The sequence below is a fragment of the Dasypus novemcinctus genome, chromosome 1, assembly GCF_030445035.2.
Source record: "Dasypus novemcinctus isolate mDasNov1 chromosome 1, mDasNov1.1.hap2, whole genome shotgun sequence".
Classification (NCBI taxonomy): Eukaryota; Metazoa; Chordata; class Mammalia; order Cingulata; family Dasypodidae; genus Dasypus; species Dasypus novemcinctus.
In genome coordinates this window covers 92259397-92276447 of record NC_080673.1, presented here as the reverse complement: position 1 = coordinate 92276447, position 17051 = coordinate 92259397, and the positions used below count along the sequence as shown (strand labels likewise).

The 17051-nt window shown below is 37.7% G+C and overlaps 1 protein-coding gene across 4 annotated transcripts in view; it reads left to right on the top strand.

The window, feature by feature from the left end:
• The window catches only part of SGMS2 (sphingomyelin synthase 2), an 89681-nt gene that overhangs the window by 60981 nt on the left and 11649 nt on the right, over positions 1-17051 (top strand). For 3 of the 4 annotated variants that reach the window (XM_058294433.1, XM_058294412.2, XM_058294409.2), the window contains 2 exons: positions 9072-9766; positions 13296-13413. In XM_058294433.1, coding sequence (XP_058150416.1) covers positions 9315-9766; positions 13296-13413 — 570 coding nt within the window. In that variant the 5' untranslated portion in view covers positions 9072-9314. Of the gene's footprint in view, positions 1-8130; positions 8252-9071; positions 9767-13295; positions 13414-17051 lie in introns of all 4 variants that reach the window. The other variant, XM_058294419.2, reaches the window with a different exon arrangement.

Sequence of the window (17051 nt, the reverse complement as noted above, 5' to 3'; positions counted from 1 at the left end):
CAAGGTACCCTGTGTCTATAAGCATATTAATACTATCTGTTTTAAATGGGAAGGTTTTTATAAGCAATTTACACTCTAAGATTTTTAATGAGGAAAAGCGAAGATGTCTTGGTTTCTGAAAAAAAACATCGGGGATATGAGATTTAATAACAGCTAAACTGGGTCTTGTTAACTTAAAATAATACACCTTTATTATAAATTTGATATCATGATTTATTAGTAACTATATTAACTGGAGAAGATAGGTAACAGGGAAATACTTAACACGTGTTTTTTTCTACAAGGAAGGTAAATTATTCTAATTTTTTTTCTAAATTTATTTTCTTTTTCTAAATTTTTTTCTAAATTTCACTTTTTCACTTAAAAATTTAGAGAAGCTTCCTATGTATTTATGTATTTCTTTTTTTTTTTTTAAAGAAAAGGTAATTCACAATTAATTTTCTCAGTCATTTTTGCTAATGTCACTGACCTTTAAACATATAATGGCTCCAGAAAGGGTGATGTGTGGATAAAGAACAGGGGACCCCTGAGGTCAGATTCATGGGTTAAATCCCAGCTCTGCCACTTCCTACCTATCTGATCTTAGCAACTTACTTTATCTCAGTTTCTTTCCTTTAAAATTGGGCTAGCAATATTTCTTAGGGTTGTTATGTGGATTAAATTAAATAGTGCACAAAGTATAGTACCTGGATCCTAAGAAACATTTATTGAGAACTGTTTTTGTTCCCGTTTTTTTGGTTTGTTCTTTTTCCTATAACTTGACTTTTAATGGCTTTATAGTGACAACTTAGTTTTCTTTTTTAAGGTCTGGAGAGTTTTTGTGTCTGGTAAGAAACCTACCAGCTATTTGTTTCAATTGATATTCAATGTATTAAAATTATATCTTAAGATCTAATTTTTCTTATGTCTTTAGGCTCAATTTATAACTCTCTTTTATCCAAAATTCCAGTTTGCAAATGTAAAAGTCCACTTTTTGAATAACATTTAACTTTAAATTTTAGCAGATTAATAAATTATATTTTAAAATGTTAAAATCTGTATATAAACTTCGGTAAGTTTCCTTTATTTTTAAACTCTATATACACATTTAATATATCTGATCCCCTTAAACACTTAATATGTACAACTGGGCAGACCTAGGAACCTAATAAGAAAAGCATTTCTAAGCAGTTAGGCCAGAATCGGTGTCCACACCAGTCACTTGTGTGGGATGTGTGCACTGAGATGTGAAGATGGCGTTTCAGAACTGCTGTGGCAGCCTCCTGGGCAGGGCCCTTTCCATGCTTGGAGCTCTTACTTGGTAATACATGTCACAAGACCCCTTTCCCTTTTTATCTTTTTTTAAATACCATAACATCTGATCTGATGCTACAAACCCTGTTTAGATCAAGTTTTCTACTTAATTGGATATTGCATTCTCCTTATGTAATATTTCTTTATCTGTCTCACAGTTTTACAGTTGTTCTATCAACACAGTATTTTATATTAAGGTAACCTGTTTTGGATATTTGGGTTGTTTCCAATTTTCTCTTATAAATAACTATGCTGAAAAGATACTTGTAAATATATCTTGTGTATATATTTATTTCATTAGGGTAAACTCACACAATAGGGCAACTAGTTTAAGTCCTATTACCACCATTTTAGTTATATAATGCTGTCTCATACCTAGTGGTGCCAGTCATCTGCTGCTCCCATTTTTACTCCTGGATGAACTTTATACTCAGTTTGTAAAATTACAGGAAAAATCCTGTTGGGATTATTAAAAGAGAATGATTAATGTTATATATTAATATGGCAAAATCAAACCCTTAATGCTGTATTATTTAGTGTTCCCATCTACTGTGTTTTCTTTTTATTCACATAATTTTTTAACTTTTTATTGCAATAACAAAAATTTTCCTATTTTCCCCACATTGAGTGTACAATTCAGTAGTATTACTTATATTCACAATATTGTGTCAACATCAACATCTATTAGCCTCTGTTTTCATTTCCTCAGACAGTAGTTATTTACTCATTAAGCTGTAATTCCCTCTCCCCCTACCCCCATGGTAACCTATAAACCATCTGTCTTTCAGGTATTTTCTAGGTATTTCATATAAGTAAGATCATACCGTATTTGTCCTTTTGTATCTCACTTATTTCACACAACATGATGTCTTCAGAGTTCATCTTTGTTGCAGTATGCATCAGAACTTCATTCCTTTTTAAAGCTGAATAATACTCATATTGTGAATATATGACACGTTTTGTTTATTCATTAACCCATTGATGGACGCTTGGGTAGCTTCTACTTTTTGGCTGTTTTGAATAATGCTGTCATAAATATTGGTGTATGAATATCTGTTTGAGTCCCAGCTTTCATTTCTTTTGGGTATATACCAAGAAGTGGGACTGCTGGGTCATATGGTAATTCTGTTTTTAATTTTCTGAGGAACTGCCAAACTGATTTCCACAGTGGTTGTATCATTTTACTGTGCCACCAATAATGTATAAGTGTTCCTATTTCTCCTCATCCTCATCAACATTTATTATTTTCTGTTTATTTTAATTATAGCCATCCTAATGGATTTGAAAAGGTATGTCTTTGTGGTTATGATTTGCATTTCCTCATGATCAATGATGTTGAGCATCTTTTCATGTGCGTATTGGCCATTTGGATAACTTTGGAGAAATGTCTACTCAAGTCCTTGTTCCATTTTTTAATTGAGTTCTCTTTTTGTTGAGTCTTAGGAGATTTAGGAGTTCTTGATAGCAAACCTTTATCAGATGTATGGTTCACAGTTATTTTTCTCCCCTTCTCTAAGTCTTTTCACTTTCCTGATAGTGCCCTTTGGCAAACAAGAATTTTTAATTTTTATGAAGTACATTTTATCTATTTTTTTCTTTTGTTGCTCATACTTTCGGTGTCATATCTAAGAAATCACTACCAAATCCAAGGTTATGACGGTTCTCCCTCTCCCAACCCCCACGTTTTCTTGTAGGAGTTCTGTAACTTTCTTCATATAAGTTATGAACATTTTGGGGGCATTGATTAAGTGGGGGAAAGAACAGAGCTTGGTGAGAAATGGGAGAGAAAGAGGGAAATACATGCCAAGATTCCAAGATTTGGTGTGGGCTCCTCTAGGCAGAGAAAGTGAGCTCTGCCTGGTGTGGTTACATTTTAAACCGTTACTTATTCCTCCCCCTTGCTAATGGTGAGGGGATGGGCCCCAGCTGTTATTGGTTACCCCACCAATGGTGGGACCAGTGGTGAGGACTGTTTAGAATATCCAGGGCCAAGGGGAGGTCTGGGAAAGAGAAACTGGGACCTCAGGATTATACTCATGATTGCAGCAAGGTCTTGCAGCCGTGTTGTCAGCTGGCCATGTTGTCTGTCAGCCATCCTGTGGCTTGTCTTCTCCTTGTTACCCTCTACTAACCTGCCTCAGCAACTCCCTCAGAGAGTTTACGCCCTTATTCTTAAAGGGGTGCTGAGGGGTGAGGATCATTCTACTGTAGTTAGTTGCTGCTGGTTAGGGCAGTAGTCCCTGCCTCACAGGGGATAAACCTCTCTGGCTGTTCTGTTAAGGATGAGGAAAGACACTGGTTGGAACTGGCTGAAGTCCCCACCTGACTAATACCTTGTTTTGGAAGACATGATTCTGGAAGAAATAAACTTAGAATTTTGAAGGTATGCAGCCCTACTAAAAGAATAAAGAAGATGGTGTTAAGTGGACCCAAAAAGAGGGGTCAGCTATGATATACTGGACCACAAGAGTGAGAAAGGCCAAGTGCCTTCAGAGGCTGCATGTCCCTGAGGTTGGTGAGCTTCATCTTGCAGGCTTTGCTGCCTGGGACTATTCCAGAGTGATTTATAGATACAGCATTTTTCCTTGAGAAATAGGCATGTCCCCTGCTGTTAGCGTGCTTAGGGCTCTGCGATTTTATAGTTCCATAGCAGCAAGAGAGTCTGTTTGCTGTCTAAGAGCTTCTAAGGCACAGCTACTTTCTTCTATGCTGTTAGTCAGCTCTAGGGAGAGCTTGTAATAGATAAATGTGTTTGGTATAAATTGCTAATCCCAGTTTTCCTTGGAGGTGGTGATATTTAAGACAGCTAACAGGGATGAGAAGAGGTGTTTCCCTTTTATTTATTGTATAGGGAGAAACTACAGAAAATGAAAACAGACAAGATTGCTTAAGGGGTGTTTGGCTTGCCTTCCCTCTAGCAATAGGTGTTTGAGCTAGAGTTAGAGGGATCAGCTAGCTTTGACACAGACTCTACTTCGCTTTCTCTCGTGAAGAGGTATTTCAGGCCATCCAATGACTGGCACTTGTACATCCTGTCAGGTGTTTCTGGTGAACTGGTACTTCCTTGGACAGCTGGCTTCACTTGGGATAAGTGCACCCAACTGGCAATTCCTTTACCTTTAATAGCATTCTCCAGCAGAGGGGGACCCCACTCACTTATTTTTCTTCAGGCAATAGCTTGACAAATGAAGATGGAGAAGTGTTGGATTCCTCTAGGTTCTTGGCTATGATGCATAAATGAATTTATGAACACTCCAGTAAAAAGATTTTATTTGGAAAATGGGGGAAAGAACAGAGCTTGCTGAGAAATGGGAGAGGATGTCAGAAATACACACCAAGGTTTGGTGCAGAGAGAACTGAACATTTGTCTTTAATTATTAAGGGTTATTTAAGTTTCCTAGGCTGCTCCAGCGAATACTGTGAAATGGGTTGGATTAAACAATGGAAACTTATTAGCTTACAGTTCCGAGACCATGAAAATGCCCAAACCAGTGCTTTCTTCCCAAAGACTGGCTGCAGGTGATCCTTGGCTCCTCTGCAACATGGCAAAGCACATGGCAGTGTCTGCTGGTCTCTCCCTTCTCTTCCAGGTTTAGTTGATTTCAGCTTTTTGATTTTATGACTTTCTCTCTCTCTGTCTCAATTTCATTCTCTTATAAAAGACTCCAGTAATTGCATTAAGACCCATCCTGACTGAAGTGGGACACGCCATAATGGACGTAACCTCACCAAATGGTCCTTCTTACAGTGGGTACACATACAAAGTGATGGATTAAATTTAAGAATGTGTTTTTCTAGGATACATACAGCTTCAAACCACCACAGGGGTTAAGGGCATTTTTATGTTGTTGTAGAGGTCAGGTATGTGACCATTTTTTTAAATTTGGTTTTCTAACTTAGTTATTCCTGGCTCTATAAGGAAACCATGTGTGTTTAATTTGTAAACAGAACTTTAACCTTCCAGTTGAATCTTGGATTTTTTATTTAGGTAGTTATTTCCAAATATACTTTTCTGCTTTTCTATAATTACTTGCCCATTTTCTTTTTCTTGTACTGGTTTTTTAGCTAGAACTTTTAAAACTAATATTAAATAATAGCAGTGATAGAAGGAAGACAAAGAAGTACAGTGTCCGCTAAGTTTGTTTTTTCTCATAATTTGAGAAAAGGATTCTAAAGTTCATTTATAACTTTAGAAATAAAAAGGGGAGTTACAGTAGAAGACTTGTACTGCTAGCTAGAAGAGCATACATTACACAGCCAAACTGTGATATTGGTGTTGAATGATCCTAGCTTATATACTTCTGTTCCTCCTTTGAATATTTCCTATTCCCTGTTCCTCCTGTCCTCAAAAAAAACCCAAGTAGATGTTGAATTTTATCAAATGCTTTTTTTTTTTTTGCCTTCACTCAGGATGAATTTTCTTTGTTTTCTTGCATCATGATATATTTAACTATAATCATTTCCTAATTTTAAATCTTCCTTGTATTTCTGGAAAAAAATCACACATAATTCTAAAAAATGATATCAGCATACTAAAATTTTAAGACTTTTGCAATTGTTCTTAAGGGAAGTCTGTAGAGATCTTTAGTTTTTTCAATGTTATCTAGGTTAACTGCCAGTATTTTGCAACATAAAGTGACTTAGAAAGCCTTTTATCTGTTTTATGCTCTGGTATATCATCCCAAACAAATGAACTGTTGGAATTACTCTTCATTGAGAGAAGCTATTGTGGCTTTTGTTACTTTCCTTTTAGGAAAGGATGACTACAGGAATGAGTATGTTGTTATCATCTTGATGACAAACATTGAGTCTCAAGATTGGTTGACACATGATGAATGTACTTTGTATATTTAATCTTCTTAATGAAATACCAAGGAAAATATCTATCCTGGTACTAATGACAATAAATGGGCTTTGCACTCATAGAATTCTTTATTCCCAGGAGTACAAAGCCTTTCATGATTAATTATTTCAGTCATCTGCACAATTGTCCCATGAGATGAGTGGCTGAGTGCTTCCTCTTACCGAAAAAAAAAAAAAAAAAAAACACGTAACTAATTGGATTTTCTTCTGTTCTACATTCTGTGTTCTAGAACTTGGGTAGCTACCTTGTAAGGGTCATGTGTATGTCCATTGGTGAAATAAGATTTCAAAATCACAAGCTTCTTCCCCAAATGAATACCAGACTAGAATCAGATGTATACTTGTAAAGTTGGAGTGAATATGGATGTTAATTTGGCAAAAGGCTCTGCGTGGGTTAGGCTAGGGGTGGTAAAATATAGTCAATGAACTGAGTTAGTACTTGGGTACCTCCACTAGAACCAATACCCCCATGGTGTTAGTTTTTGTAACTAACTCTTACAAAGACAACTCTTCAGGCATACTTACTCAGTCCTCAACCCTGTGCTATCAATTTGCCATATTGAGACTATCTGTCAATCATGTTTTACTGAGAGGGCAACTGGTCCTTTCTCATCCTGCCGCTAATGTATTTAGTAGCCTGGGAGCTTTTCAAAAGGACAAGAGAAAGGTGAGAAGTTGGAAATTCTAAGTAAAAGCTTCCAGGCAATCTCCCTCTGCTGGCTTTTCCTCTTCCAGTGATCCTCCATTTCTCTGTTAGGCCAATTTTCCTCATGCTTTCCCTTTTTGAGAAATGAACTGTGCCCTATAGACCAAAGCTAGTAGTAATATTTTGATGACGTTCTTTCATAATGTGTAACAAATGTTATATGTTCCATAACTACATAAGGTGTTGGTGGAGGGATGATGTTTGGGAATTCTGCATATATATATATATTTTATTTCTCTCCCCTTCTCCCGCCCCCCCATTGTCTGCTCTCTGTGTCCATTCACTGTGTGTTCTTCTGTGTCAGCTTGTATTATCAGGGCAGCACTGGGAAACTGTCTCTTTTTTGTTGCGTCTTCTTGCTGTGTCAGCTCTCTGTGCCGCACCACTCTTGGGCAGGCTGCGCTTTTTACAGGTGGGGTGGCTCTCCTTGCAGGGCTCACTCCTTGTGTGTGGGGCTCCCCTATGCAGGGGCGCCCCTGGGTGACACGGCACTCCTTGTGCATGGCAGCACTGTGCATGGGCCAGCTCACCACATGAGTCAGGAGGCCCTGGGTATAGAACCCTGGACCCTCCATATGGTAGGCAGATGCATACCATATGGTAGGCAGAGCCATGTCTGCTTACCGGAATTCTACATATTATGCATGATTGTTTTTTAAGCCCACAACTTACCTGATTATATATCTGTAATTTTAAAAATGAAATAATTGGACGGTGTCTCTATGGAACATCTTGTCAGGACAGCAGAGATACATTACAACTAAGCTTTCATTTTTATCTAGTGATCAGTTCATCCCTCTCCTTTTACAATGTGCCATTCAGTCTCCTCTGGTAATTTTGTTGTTTTAGTTCTCTCTGTGACTACAGTTAAACTGTAAAATCTGGGTAAATGTTCAGGTTGGGTCTTTTTTTTTTTTAATGCCTTTTTATTCCCATCACGTACCCCTCAGTGCTGTGGCATTTAGATGCACAGTAAACACTAGTGTAGTTGATCTCTTTGCCACCCATAACTGTAAACACTGCCTGTACGTATTGACTGTGCCATTTTAACTTTTTTTCTTTTCCTGTTAAATAAAGACTCACCACTTTGGGTTTTTCCTCATTTTTTTTCCCTGAAGTTACCCTTCAAGAGAGATTTTTAAAATGCAAAGGATTATGCTTAAATTGTGCTGTGTACTCAGGGTGGGGACTAATTATAAGGATGGAAAGCCTTCAGGTGGCTGGATTTGTTGCCTGACTAAAATACTGCCTTCCTAAATTGAGAACAGCTGGGGCCTGTTGCTCGGCGGTATAAGAGAGTTGATGGGGGCGCTCTGCTGTCCAGAAGCCTTTCCCCTTTGAAGCCTCTGAAGCCTAAGCCGGAGCTACCTTTTCCTCCTCGGCGCTGTGGTAAGCTCACCAAGCTGGCCCACGGGATGCCAGGTTCTGTTGTTGGGCAGAAATTGTGGTGGCGACATCAAAATGTTTACTAATTTAACAGGTCAAGTATATTAAGTTATTTTATCCTTAAAGTAACAAAATCTACTCATACCCAAATGAGTCAATAGCTAAGACTTAGCTGTCTTATCAGTTATTCTGAAGACTGCCAGCTGCATTTGTGTAGTATACATATCTTAATATAAAGATGTACACTGAGGTAGTGTCATTTTAAATACTCCGAATGGATAGTTTTTAACCTGGGACTGTTCTTAAAAGTAGTCACATAAGAAGATTCATGTTTGTAATCAGAAACTTAAAAATTGGCAATTTTGACAAATATAGGGTATAGCGGTTCAGTGTCTGCAAGCTACTCATCACAGGTATGTATACTTTCTTTAGGGTTTATAAAAAGATGGACAATCTTAGAAAGGAATGATGTGATCTCTGGGCAGGTTCTAGCTTATTATGACTTCATGGTTAGCAACAAGTAATGGTGTCTGATGAAATGTTTAAGTTGTTGAGTCCTGACTTTCTTGAAAGAAATTTAAAAGGGAATTGATAAAATGTTCCTATTAATATTGACATCAGCCCAAAAAAGAAACAAGAATTCCAATATAAAACAATTCACCCTTTTGTAAATAAATTTGATCTCAGCAGCTTTAACTATGTTCTGACGATATGTTTATAAAGTGAATGCCGTTGGTATTTCTTTCCTTATTTTGACAATATTGTTTTGGATAGTCAATGATCAGACCATCACAGTTTCTGATGTTTTGTTTTGTTTTTACAGGTGTGATAGGTCCAACTTTTGGCAGAAGAAAATTGGCTTCCTTCTTCAATGTGGCAAATGTACAGCAGATAGCTACATGGGAGGAAGAATAATCAGATGACTATCTTCTGTGTTTTGTATCAGGAAACAATTGGTTGTTAAGTGTCCATGTTGACCTTGGAAATAGAGGGATTAAGAAAATTTAAGTTTCCGCAGATAACAAGAGCTTTACCATCTCCTTTTTGATCTGAAGACTGGGGGACAATGGATATCATAGAGACAGCAAAACTCGAAGAACATATGGAAAATCAAACCAATGATCCAACAAACACTTACAAAAGACCTGCTGAACCTGTTGAAGAAGAAAAAAATGGCAACAGTAAACCTAAGAGCTTATCTAATGGGCTGCGAAAGGGTGCCAAAAAGTACCCAGACTATATCCAAATTGCTATGCCCACTGAATCGAGGAACAAATTTCCTTTGGAGTGGTGGAAGACTGGCATTGCCTTTGTGTATGCTCTCTTCAACCTCGTCTTGACAACCGTTATGATCACAGTTGTACATGAGAGGGTCCCTCCCAAGGAACTGAGCCCTCCACTCCCAGACAAGTTTTTTGATTACATTGATCGGGTGAAATGGGCATTTTCTGTATCAGAAATAAATGGGATTATATTAGTTGTATTATGGATCACCCAGTGGCTGTTTCTGAGATACAAGTAAGTAGGTCTGATACATTTTTGGGTTTGTTGTTAGTTTTCAAGTGAGTGGATGTGAAATTATCTTTTTCGTATTGACCTAATACATTGAGTCTTATCCAGGCACTGGATGAAAAGAAACAATAGGAGGATTTACCACATTGAATTAATTTGGTCAAAATTCAATAAATGTTTACTGACAATTGTGTATGATAGTGGTTAGTATACAGCAGTCTTGTAGTGAGTGAATCAGAGTTTATGAATTTAAGGGGCAGTTCCTGATTGCAAGCAACTTGGCACTATAGTACTTCTATGATAAATCAAGAGACATGGAAAGAATAACATTCGCTTCATCATGCTTGTGTTATTTCAGGCTCTTGGCAGGTAGGGAATAGTGTACAGCAGGAAGCTTTTTCTCCGTTACTCAGAATGTGATGATTGTACTGGTCTTAGAATCACTGGGATGTTCTGAGCTTTGCCTCTATTCAGAAGTTCTCACATTTTACATTTCTCTTGCCTATTGGCAATGCAATCACAAGAGTTTGCTTAAGAAACTGAATTTAGAGCTGGGTCTGTGTGGTTTGGGTTTTAAATTTCTAAAGTAAACTAGTACCTTCAGTTTTCCACCACAGCATCACAAAGGATCTCTTAGTTCACTAGTTTCGATCTTTCCATTTTGTACTAGCAGGAATCAGGAAATAGTAAGCCAGGTATTTTTACCTTGAAGGCATTTAAAAATTGGATATAGCTCTGAGGTGGTTATTTCTGCTTCCCTGTATGAATTCTGGCTGCTGGTCCACAAAACAGTAAAATTCTAGTAATTTGATCAACTAAAATATAAATATACTCAAAATTGCCCATAAACTGGGGCTTTTTAAAATGCAGTGTGTACTGACTTAGTTGCTGCGATTAGAAGCTTCAAAGCCAAATAGAATTTCATTTTTGAGATTTTAGAACAGAATTTATGCAGCTATTATTTTCAATTGGCTGTTGCTTTGATATTAAAGAAATTTGATGTCTTTGCTAAAGAGGCCCCCAAATGCAATTTTGCAGCTTTGAATTTATTCTACAAACTGAAATCATTCCTAAGCATTTCCTTAATATCGCTCTCAGTACATTTTTAAAATATGTCTAGGTAAAAGAGACATAGTCATGAATTGTCTTAGAAGAATTTTTTGCTGCTGCAGTTGTTCGCTAGTTATGGCACGGTTTATGCTAAAAGTAAAGAATACCTTTGTTGTATTTATGCTAAAAGGAAGGAACACAGTGTTTTTCTTTTTATTATCTGGAACTAACACTGAACATAAGAAAGCCTGACTAGGCCACAGATGTTTGCTGACTCCTTTCATTTAGAGCAAGGTTTTGTTCACAGGTATGCAAAAAGAAAAATTATTCAGGGTCTTATCAGTAATTGGTGTCCATCCTAAGGTACAGTCTTCACCTCAGTTTACCTGAATCCTCATCTGTTAATCGATGGTGGTGGTTAACTGTCTTCCTGTCACCACCTTACCTTTTACCATGTTAAAACCCAAAGCTGGGCCACACATTTCAGTGATTCCCACTGTTTTGCTCACATGTGAGTTCATCGTCAAAAACTTAGGGGAAGAAAAAACCACACCAGTTTCTCTTTTTACTCTTAATTTTTCCATTAGATCTTATATTTTAGTCACTAGTGGAATAAGCTTTTTAACCAATTTTGAAAATTCCAGCCAAATGAGAAATCCTACTTGCTTTCTTTTTAAAATACCTTTCAAAGATATGGGGGAAGAAATCACTAACAGTAGTTTTTTTTTGTTTGTTTTGTGTGTGGTTGTGTGTGTATATGGCTGCAGAGTGAATACTTCATCAGAGTTTCTCTTCTGGGTACTGCTGAACTCAGAATGCAGAATGAATATAATTGACTTATAATAATCCCTGCTTATTACTTTGCCTTGTGTAGTAGCATGGAGCACAAATCAAAAGAGAACTCTTGAATCTGGAGTTGAATCAAAGGGTGAATCACTTTTCACTTAACCAGAGAAATAGACTCAGGTCTATTTATCACCCATCACTTTTCAGTTCTAGGAAAGGCAGAGCTTTGAAGAGCTGACTTAGGATAAATAAGTACTTTCATCTCCCAGCCTAAGTGGTGTTCCTGAGTTTTGACCCTAGGAGCCCTGTGGAATAATCTTAAAAATGGCTTTTGGAGACAGGCCACCAAAATAGATATCTGTGAATAATTCTTTAAATTAGAAGCCTTGTCTGTTTCCTGAATGAGACCTTGATCCATGTCAGCGACAACCTTGGAAGAAACTTGAAATCTGCCTCATGCCTGCAACTGCAGCTGCCTGTTTTTCCAGAAGTCTTTGATCAGAACCAGTTCTGAATGTTTGAGAGTTCTGGAAATAGAAGAGTTGGAAGAATGTATTTTATGTACTAGAGAAATTATATTCGGTAATCCCTGGGGCCTTTAGAAGATCCCTGTATCAGTTATCTCCTAAATCCCCAGGGCCAAGGACTTACAGACCCACCCCCTAAATACACAGCAGAAAAGTTGTTGCCATCTTCAGCTGCAGTGAGGACGCTGTGGAGCCCTGATGCCCATTCAGCACCCATGAGGCAATGATGCAAATGGGCAAAGCCTTCCCTCTGGAGAGGGCAGTGTACTCAGTCAACAACTGGGACCCACTGCCTCAGACGAGGACTGAGGTGATGAAGAAAGAGAGACCAGTGTTAGTCAAGATAAATATCTGCTCCAAAGACTTTAAGATGAGAAAGGACTTTTGGTTTTTTGGGTGGTTGTTTTGTTTTGTTTTGTTTTTGTTTTTGTTTTTTTGGCCTGTTTTGATCAAGATGGAATAAAAACAAGGCAAATCAGTCACTTTACAGCTTCACAATTAAAATGTCCTTCAATGGAACAAGGACAATTTGAACATCTTAAAAATGTAATTCTCTGAAAATCTGTTTAGCTATAGAGAAAATCATTCCTGCCCAAATTGTCAAAATGCTTTTAGATGATCCCTACATAAGCCTTATATAACCAGGTTAAATGAGTTGTCACATATCCCTATGTGTCCAATTATGTAATATCACCTTGGTCCATTAGTTAATTCCTCTATGACTCAGGCTCGCTTATACCTTTGATATGTTCCCCAGAGAGAGTTTTATTAATGTACTGTGCTGACTAAAAACCGAGAGGTTCATTGAATTCTCTGGCAATGAGTGACTTTTTTAGGAGAGGTGATTATCTAGAACCCTTGGTCTACTTTTCTTCCCCTCCCTCTCCCCTCTACCCCCCATTCCCACAGACTCATTCCTGTTGGGCCCTGGACCACCTGGATTTTAAACATTGTGTGAATCTTAATTTTTGAAGCCTGTGGTACAATCTCCCCCTGGAATTATATGACTGAGCAGTTCACAAATAAGCCTTTAAACACTAAAACTATGGTTGGTTTGTTAATGCCATTCTGTATTAAATTATCCTTTTTTTCTGTCAAACATTGTTTTATATTGCATTAGGAACAAAAATAACCACTAAGCTTGTGTTTCCCCACCCCTGCTTTTCCTTTAGGTCAATAGTGGGGCGCAGATTCTTTTTTATCATTGGAACTTTATACCTATATCGCTGTATTACGATGTATGTTACTACTCTTCCTGTGCCTGGAATGCATTTCCAGTGTGCTCCAAAGGTAAGCGTGTCTGGATTATCGTTTAGAGGTGGTCAAGAAGACAGTCATTGAGCAGCTACTCTTTATCATACATTTTCCTAGACACATATGTGTTAACTGAAATCTAGTGTGTTTTCTATTTTTCCTTAGCTTTGGGAGGAAGAAATTAAAATGCCTAAAAAATTTGTCTTCTGCTAAGTGGAAATTACATTGGCTCTTTGACTCTCTCCTTTTTTAACTTCCTGTTTACTTGTTAGTCCGTGCATTCATTCTACAAATGTTATTTACCATGCACAGGAGTAACAGCAATGACCAAAACAAAGTCCCTCTTCTGAAGATTCTCTTCTGTTGGGATAACATAAACAATAAACAGACAAGAAAGTTCCTCATTTGTCAGGTAGTGTTAAGTCCAGTGATTGTCAAATGAACTATAAAACTAAGGAAGGGTGGAAGGGAGTTTGGGGGTAATTATTTTATATAGAGGGTTAGGAAGCATTTAGTAAGAAAGCATTTGGGCTGCACCAGGATGTGGGGATGAGCCTTGTGGATGGCCAAGAAAATAACTTAGTCCCAGTGGGTTTGAGGAAAAGCATCAAGGCCACTGTTCCCGAAGAGCTGTGAGGGTGATGTGGGTCGAGATCCCATAGGGCCTTTTGACCTACTGAAAGATCTGGGACCTTTGGGAGCAGTGGAGGTGGTGAGAAGTGGGTCTATTCTGTACACTTTTTTTTTTTTTTCAATATAGCTCTTTATTTGTTTTTGTTTGTTTAGACTTAATATTGAAATAATTTCAAATTTACAGGATAGTTGCAAAGATAGTACAAAACCTATATGGAGAACTCCAGTATCGTGCACTGCCCTCCTCCTACCCAAATCTACCAATTTTAACATTTTGCCAATTTACCATATCATTCTATCTGTCCATCCATCAATCCATTTATTGGTCTATTTTTTTAACATTTGACATTAAGTTGTATGCATCATGCTCCTTGAACACAAAATACTTACATGCACATTCCCTAAGAACAAGGATGTTCAATTATGTAACCATTTTAAGTACAGTTATCAAGTTCAAAAAATCTAAAATAGATATAAAGCTTACAGTCTATTTTCCAGTTTTTTTCATATGTCCCAATAATGTCCCTTTGATCCATCTCTCTTCCATTATTACATCTCATCTGATATCACATTTTGCCTTTGTCATTGTCTCTTTTGTTCTCTGGATACATTTTGAAGGTAGGGCCAACTAAATGTGCTATAAGTTGAATATGGGGTTTGAGAAAAAGAAGTCAAGAATGACTCCAAGGTTTTTATCCTAAGCAACTGGAATGGGTGTCCTTTCACTGAGTTGTAATGTAGGATGTATACTGAAACTGTCTCAAGCAGGAGTTCACAGTTTCTCCAGTTAGCGTCAGTTCTCAAGAGAGATATTATCACCCGAGACTCTAGTAAAATGGGAACTTACAAATCTTGTGCTTTCTGAATAGGAGAATGAAGTCTAACATCATATTTTACTGAACACTAAGCAGATGTCCAAAATGGAAGGAAAAAGTTCTAAAGAATTCAACAGTGTATCTCCCCAAATATAAGGTGTGGTTTGGAGAAGCTATAATTTTCCAAAGCCATCAAAGCAGGCAGTATCTGTAATTAAAGCAGTGTACATATTGAAACATTGACTGATTTTTAGTGAAACTAATTTAAGGCATGGGGCAGATTCAGAAGCATAATAAGCACTTCCAAGGGGTCATTACAATGCATTAAGTGGGGAATTGGCCACAGAAATGAAGGCAAGCCCATCCTAATAGTAGGTGAGGCTTGCAGGGACAAATTGCTATGATTACAGAAAGGAAGTCAATTGAAGATTGTCCTCCATGGAATGACTGCAATTTTCAGAAGCCACATCAGTAAATATACCACTGGATAACAAAGCTACAGATACTTATAATGGAAACTGGTAACATCCTCACTAACCTTCTGCTTGTTCTGTTGTCAGAATCTCTTACTGAAGCATAAACAGGCTGTACGTGCTTGAATTATGGTTCAGTAAAAGAAAGATCAATTTTTTTGACTAGAGGTTATCACTGTTAGAGAACATGAGTCACAGTTGCACTCTAAATTTGCTTCAGCCGCTGCGTTGAACACTCCTTAGATTTTTGTGATTGCAAACCTACCTGTCTCTTGAATGTTACTGACTCTATAGAATGCTCTGGATGACTGCGAGCAATGACAGAACTATGTATACTGAAACTACTCACTATGGAAGGAAGTCAGATCTAGTAATTGATGCTTAATCAAAGTTATTACCCAACAGATTGGATCTCTACAAGAGTGATCCCAGTGATAGGACCTTTTACGAAATCCTTGACTTCCACAGTTTTCCAGTTGCTCCTTCATCTACTCTATGTCTTACTTTGAGTCCTTTGCATACTATTTGGTTCAACTACCAACCCATGCTTTGGCTTATAGGCACAAAATGTGTGTTCTTCAAACCATGTTTAAATAAGTTTTGACCCAGATATTAGAGCTCACATAGAAGGATGTGGCTTTTCAAACCTTTTTTTGCTACATATAAAAGCATTAGGCTGGGATAGCAACATACCTCTTCCCTGAGAAAGCCTTTTTGGGGCGGATTTTCCCTCTTACCCTGGATGTTAATTTTGTCCAAAGGAATTCTTTTCTTAAATAAAGGGACAGCCTGGATGGTTTGTGGTTTGGCAGCCACCAAGTTGGCCTCTCTACCGAATTTATTTTGATGGGAAGTGGGGCGAGAGGTCCCAATCTAAGGAGCCCTTAAAAAGACTTGAGCCCCTGTTAGTTTTCCCTCTTTTGGTTGATACTTCTCTTAGGTTTCTATGTCCGTATCCAATAATGATACAGAAAAGGGTCCGAAATGGAGCAAGTTAATAAGAACTAGAGTCTTATGTGACATGTGATGGGGTGGGGGTGGGGTTCCAACTGAACTAGAATAGAACTAGGGAAAAAATAATCCATTAATCCTAGCCTTTATTATTCTCCTCCTTTTGGCCCCCAGTTTTCTTTCTATTTTCTTTTTTTCCCTTCCTTTCTTGAGGTTCTACTTAGCATTCATACTGAGCATGATCTGCCAACTCAGGATAGCAGTGGTAGGATTGAGGAATTAAGAACTAAGAAAAGACAGAAAAAGCAAGAAGCGAAAAATCTTTCTCGGTTGTATAATCATATATTGAATCAAATGCTATCGGCCATCTCTGTACTGCTGAAAGGGGGAAGAGGAGAAAATGTGTGGCCTATTTTAGCTCCTACTATGCCTATATCTTTGAGTCCATAGACTCTCCAAGTAAAGGGACTGATGGCCTTAGAGTTTCTGCCCTTGAAAATGAGAATATAGCATAAATTAATAACTTGTGATGCATGGATGAGTAGGAAAAATTTATGATTTTGAAATTAAGAAAAGTGTGTGCTTTTTAAACTGAGAACAAAACGGTCAGGGAGAGAGAATGTACCTTTTTATTTGATCTCAGTGTTGATGGTTGTTTGTACCAACCTCTTGATAAGAAATTCCTGAATGTCTGTGGCTGACCTGATAAAGCATGTGGCTTCATTCTTTCCTCCCTGTCAAAGCCACAACACTTTGTTTTCTCTTCTTTGTAATACTTCTTCCCTGAAATCCTCTAGTCTTC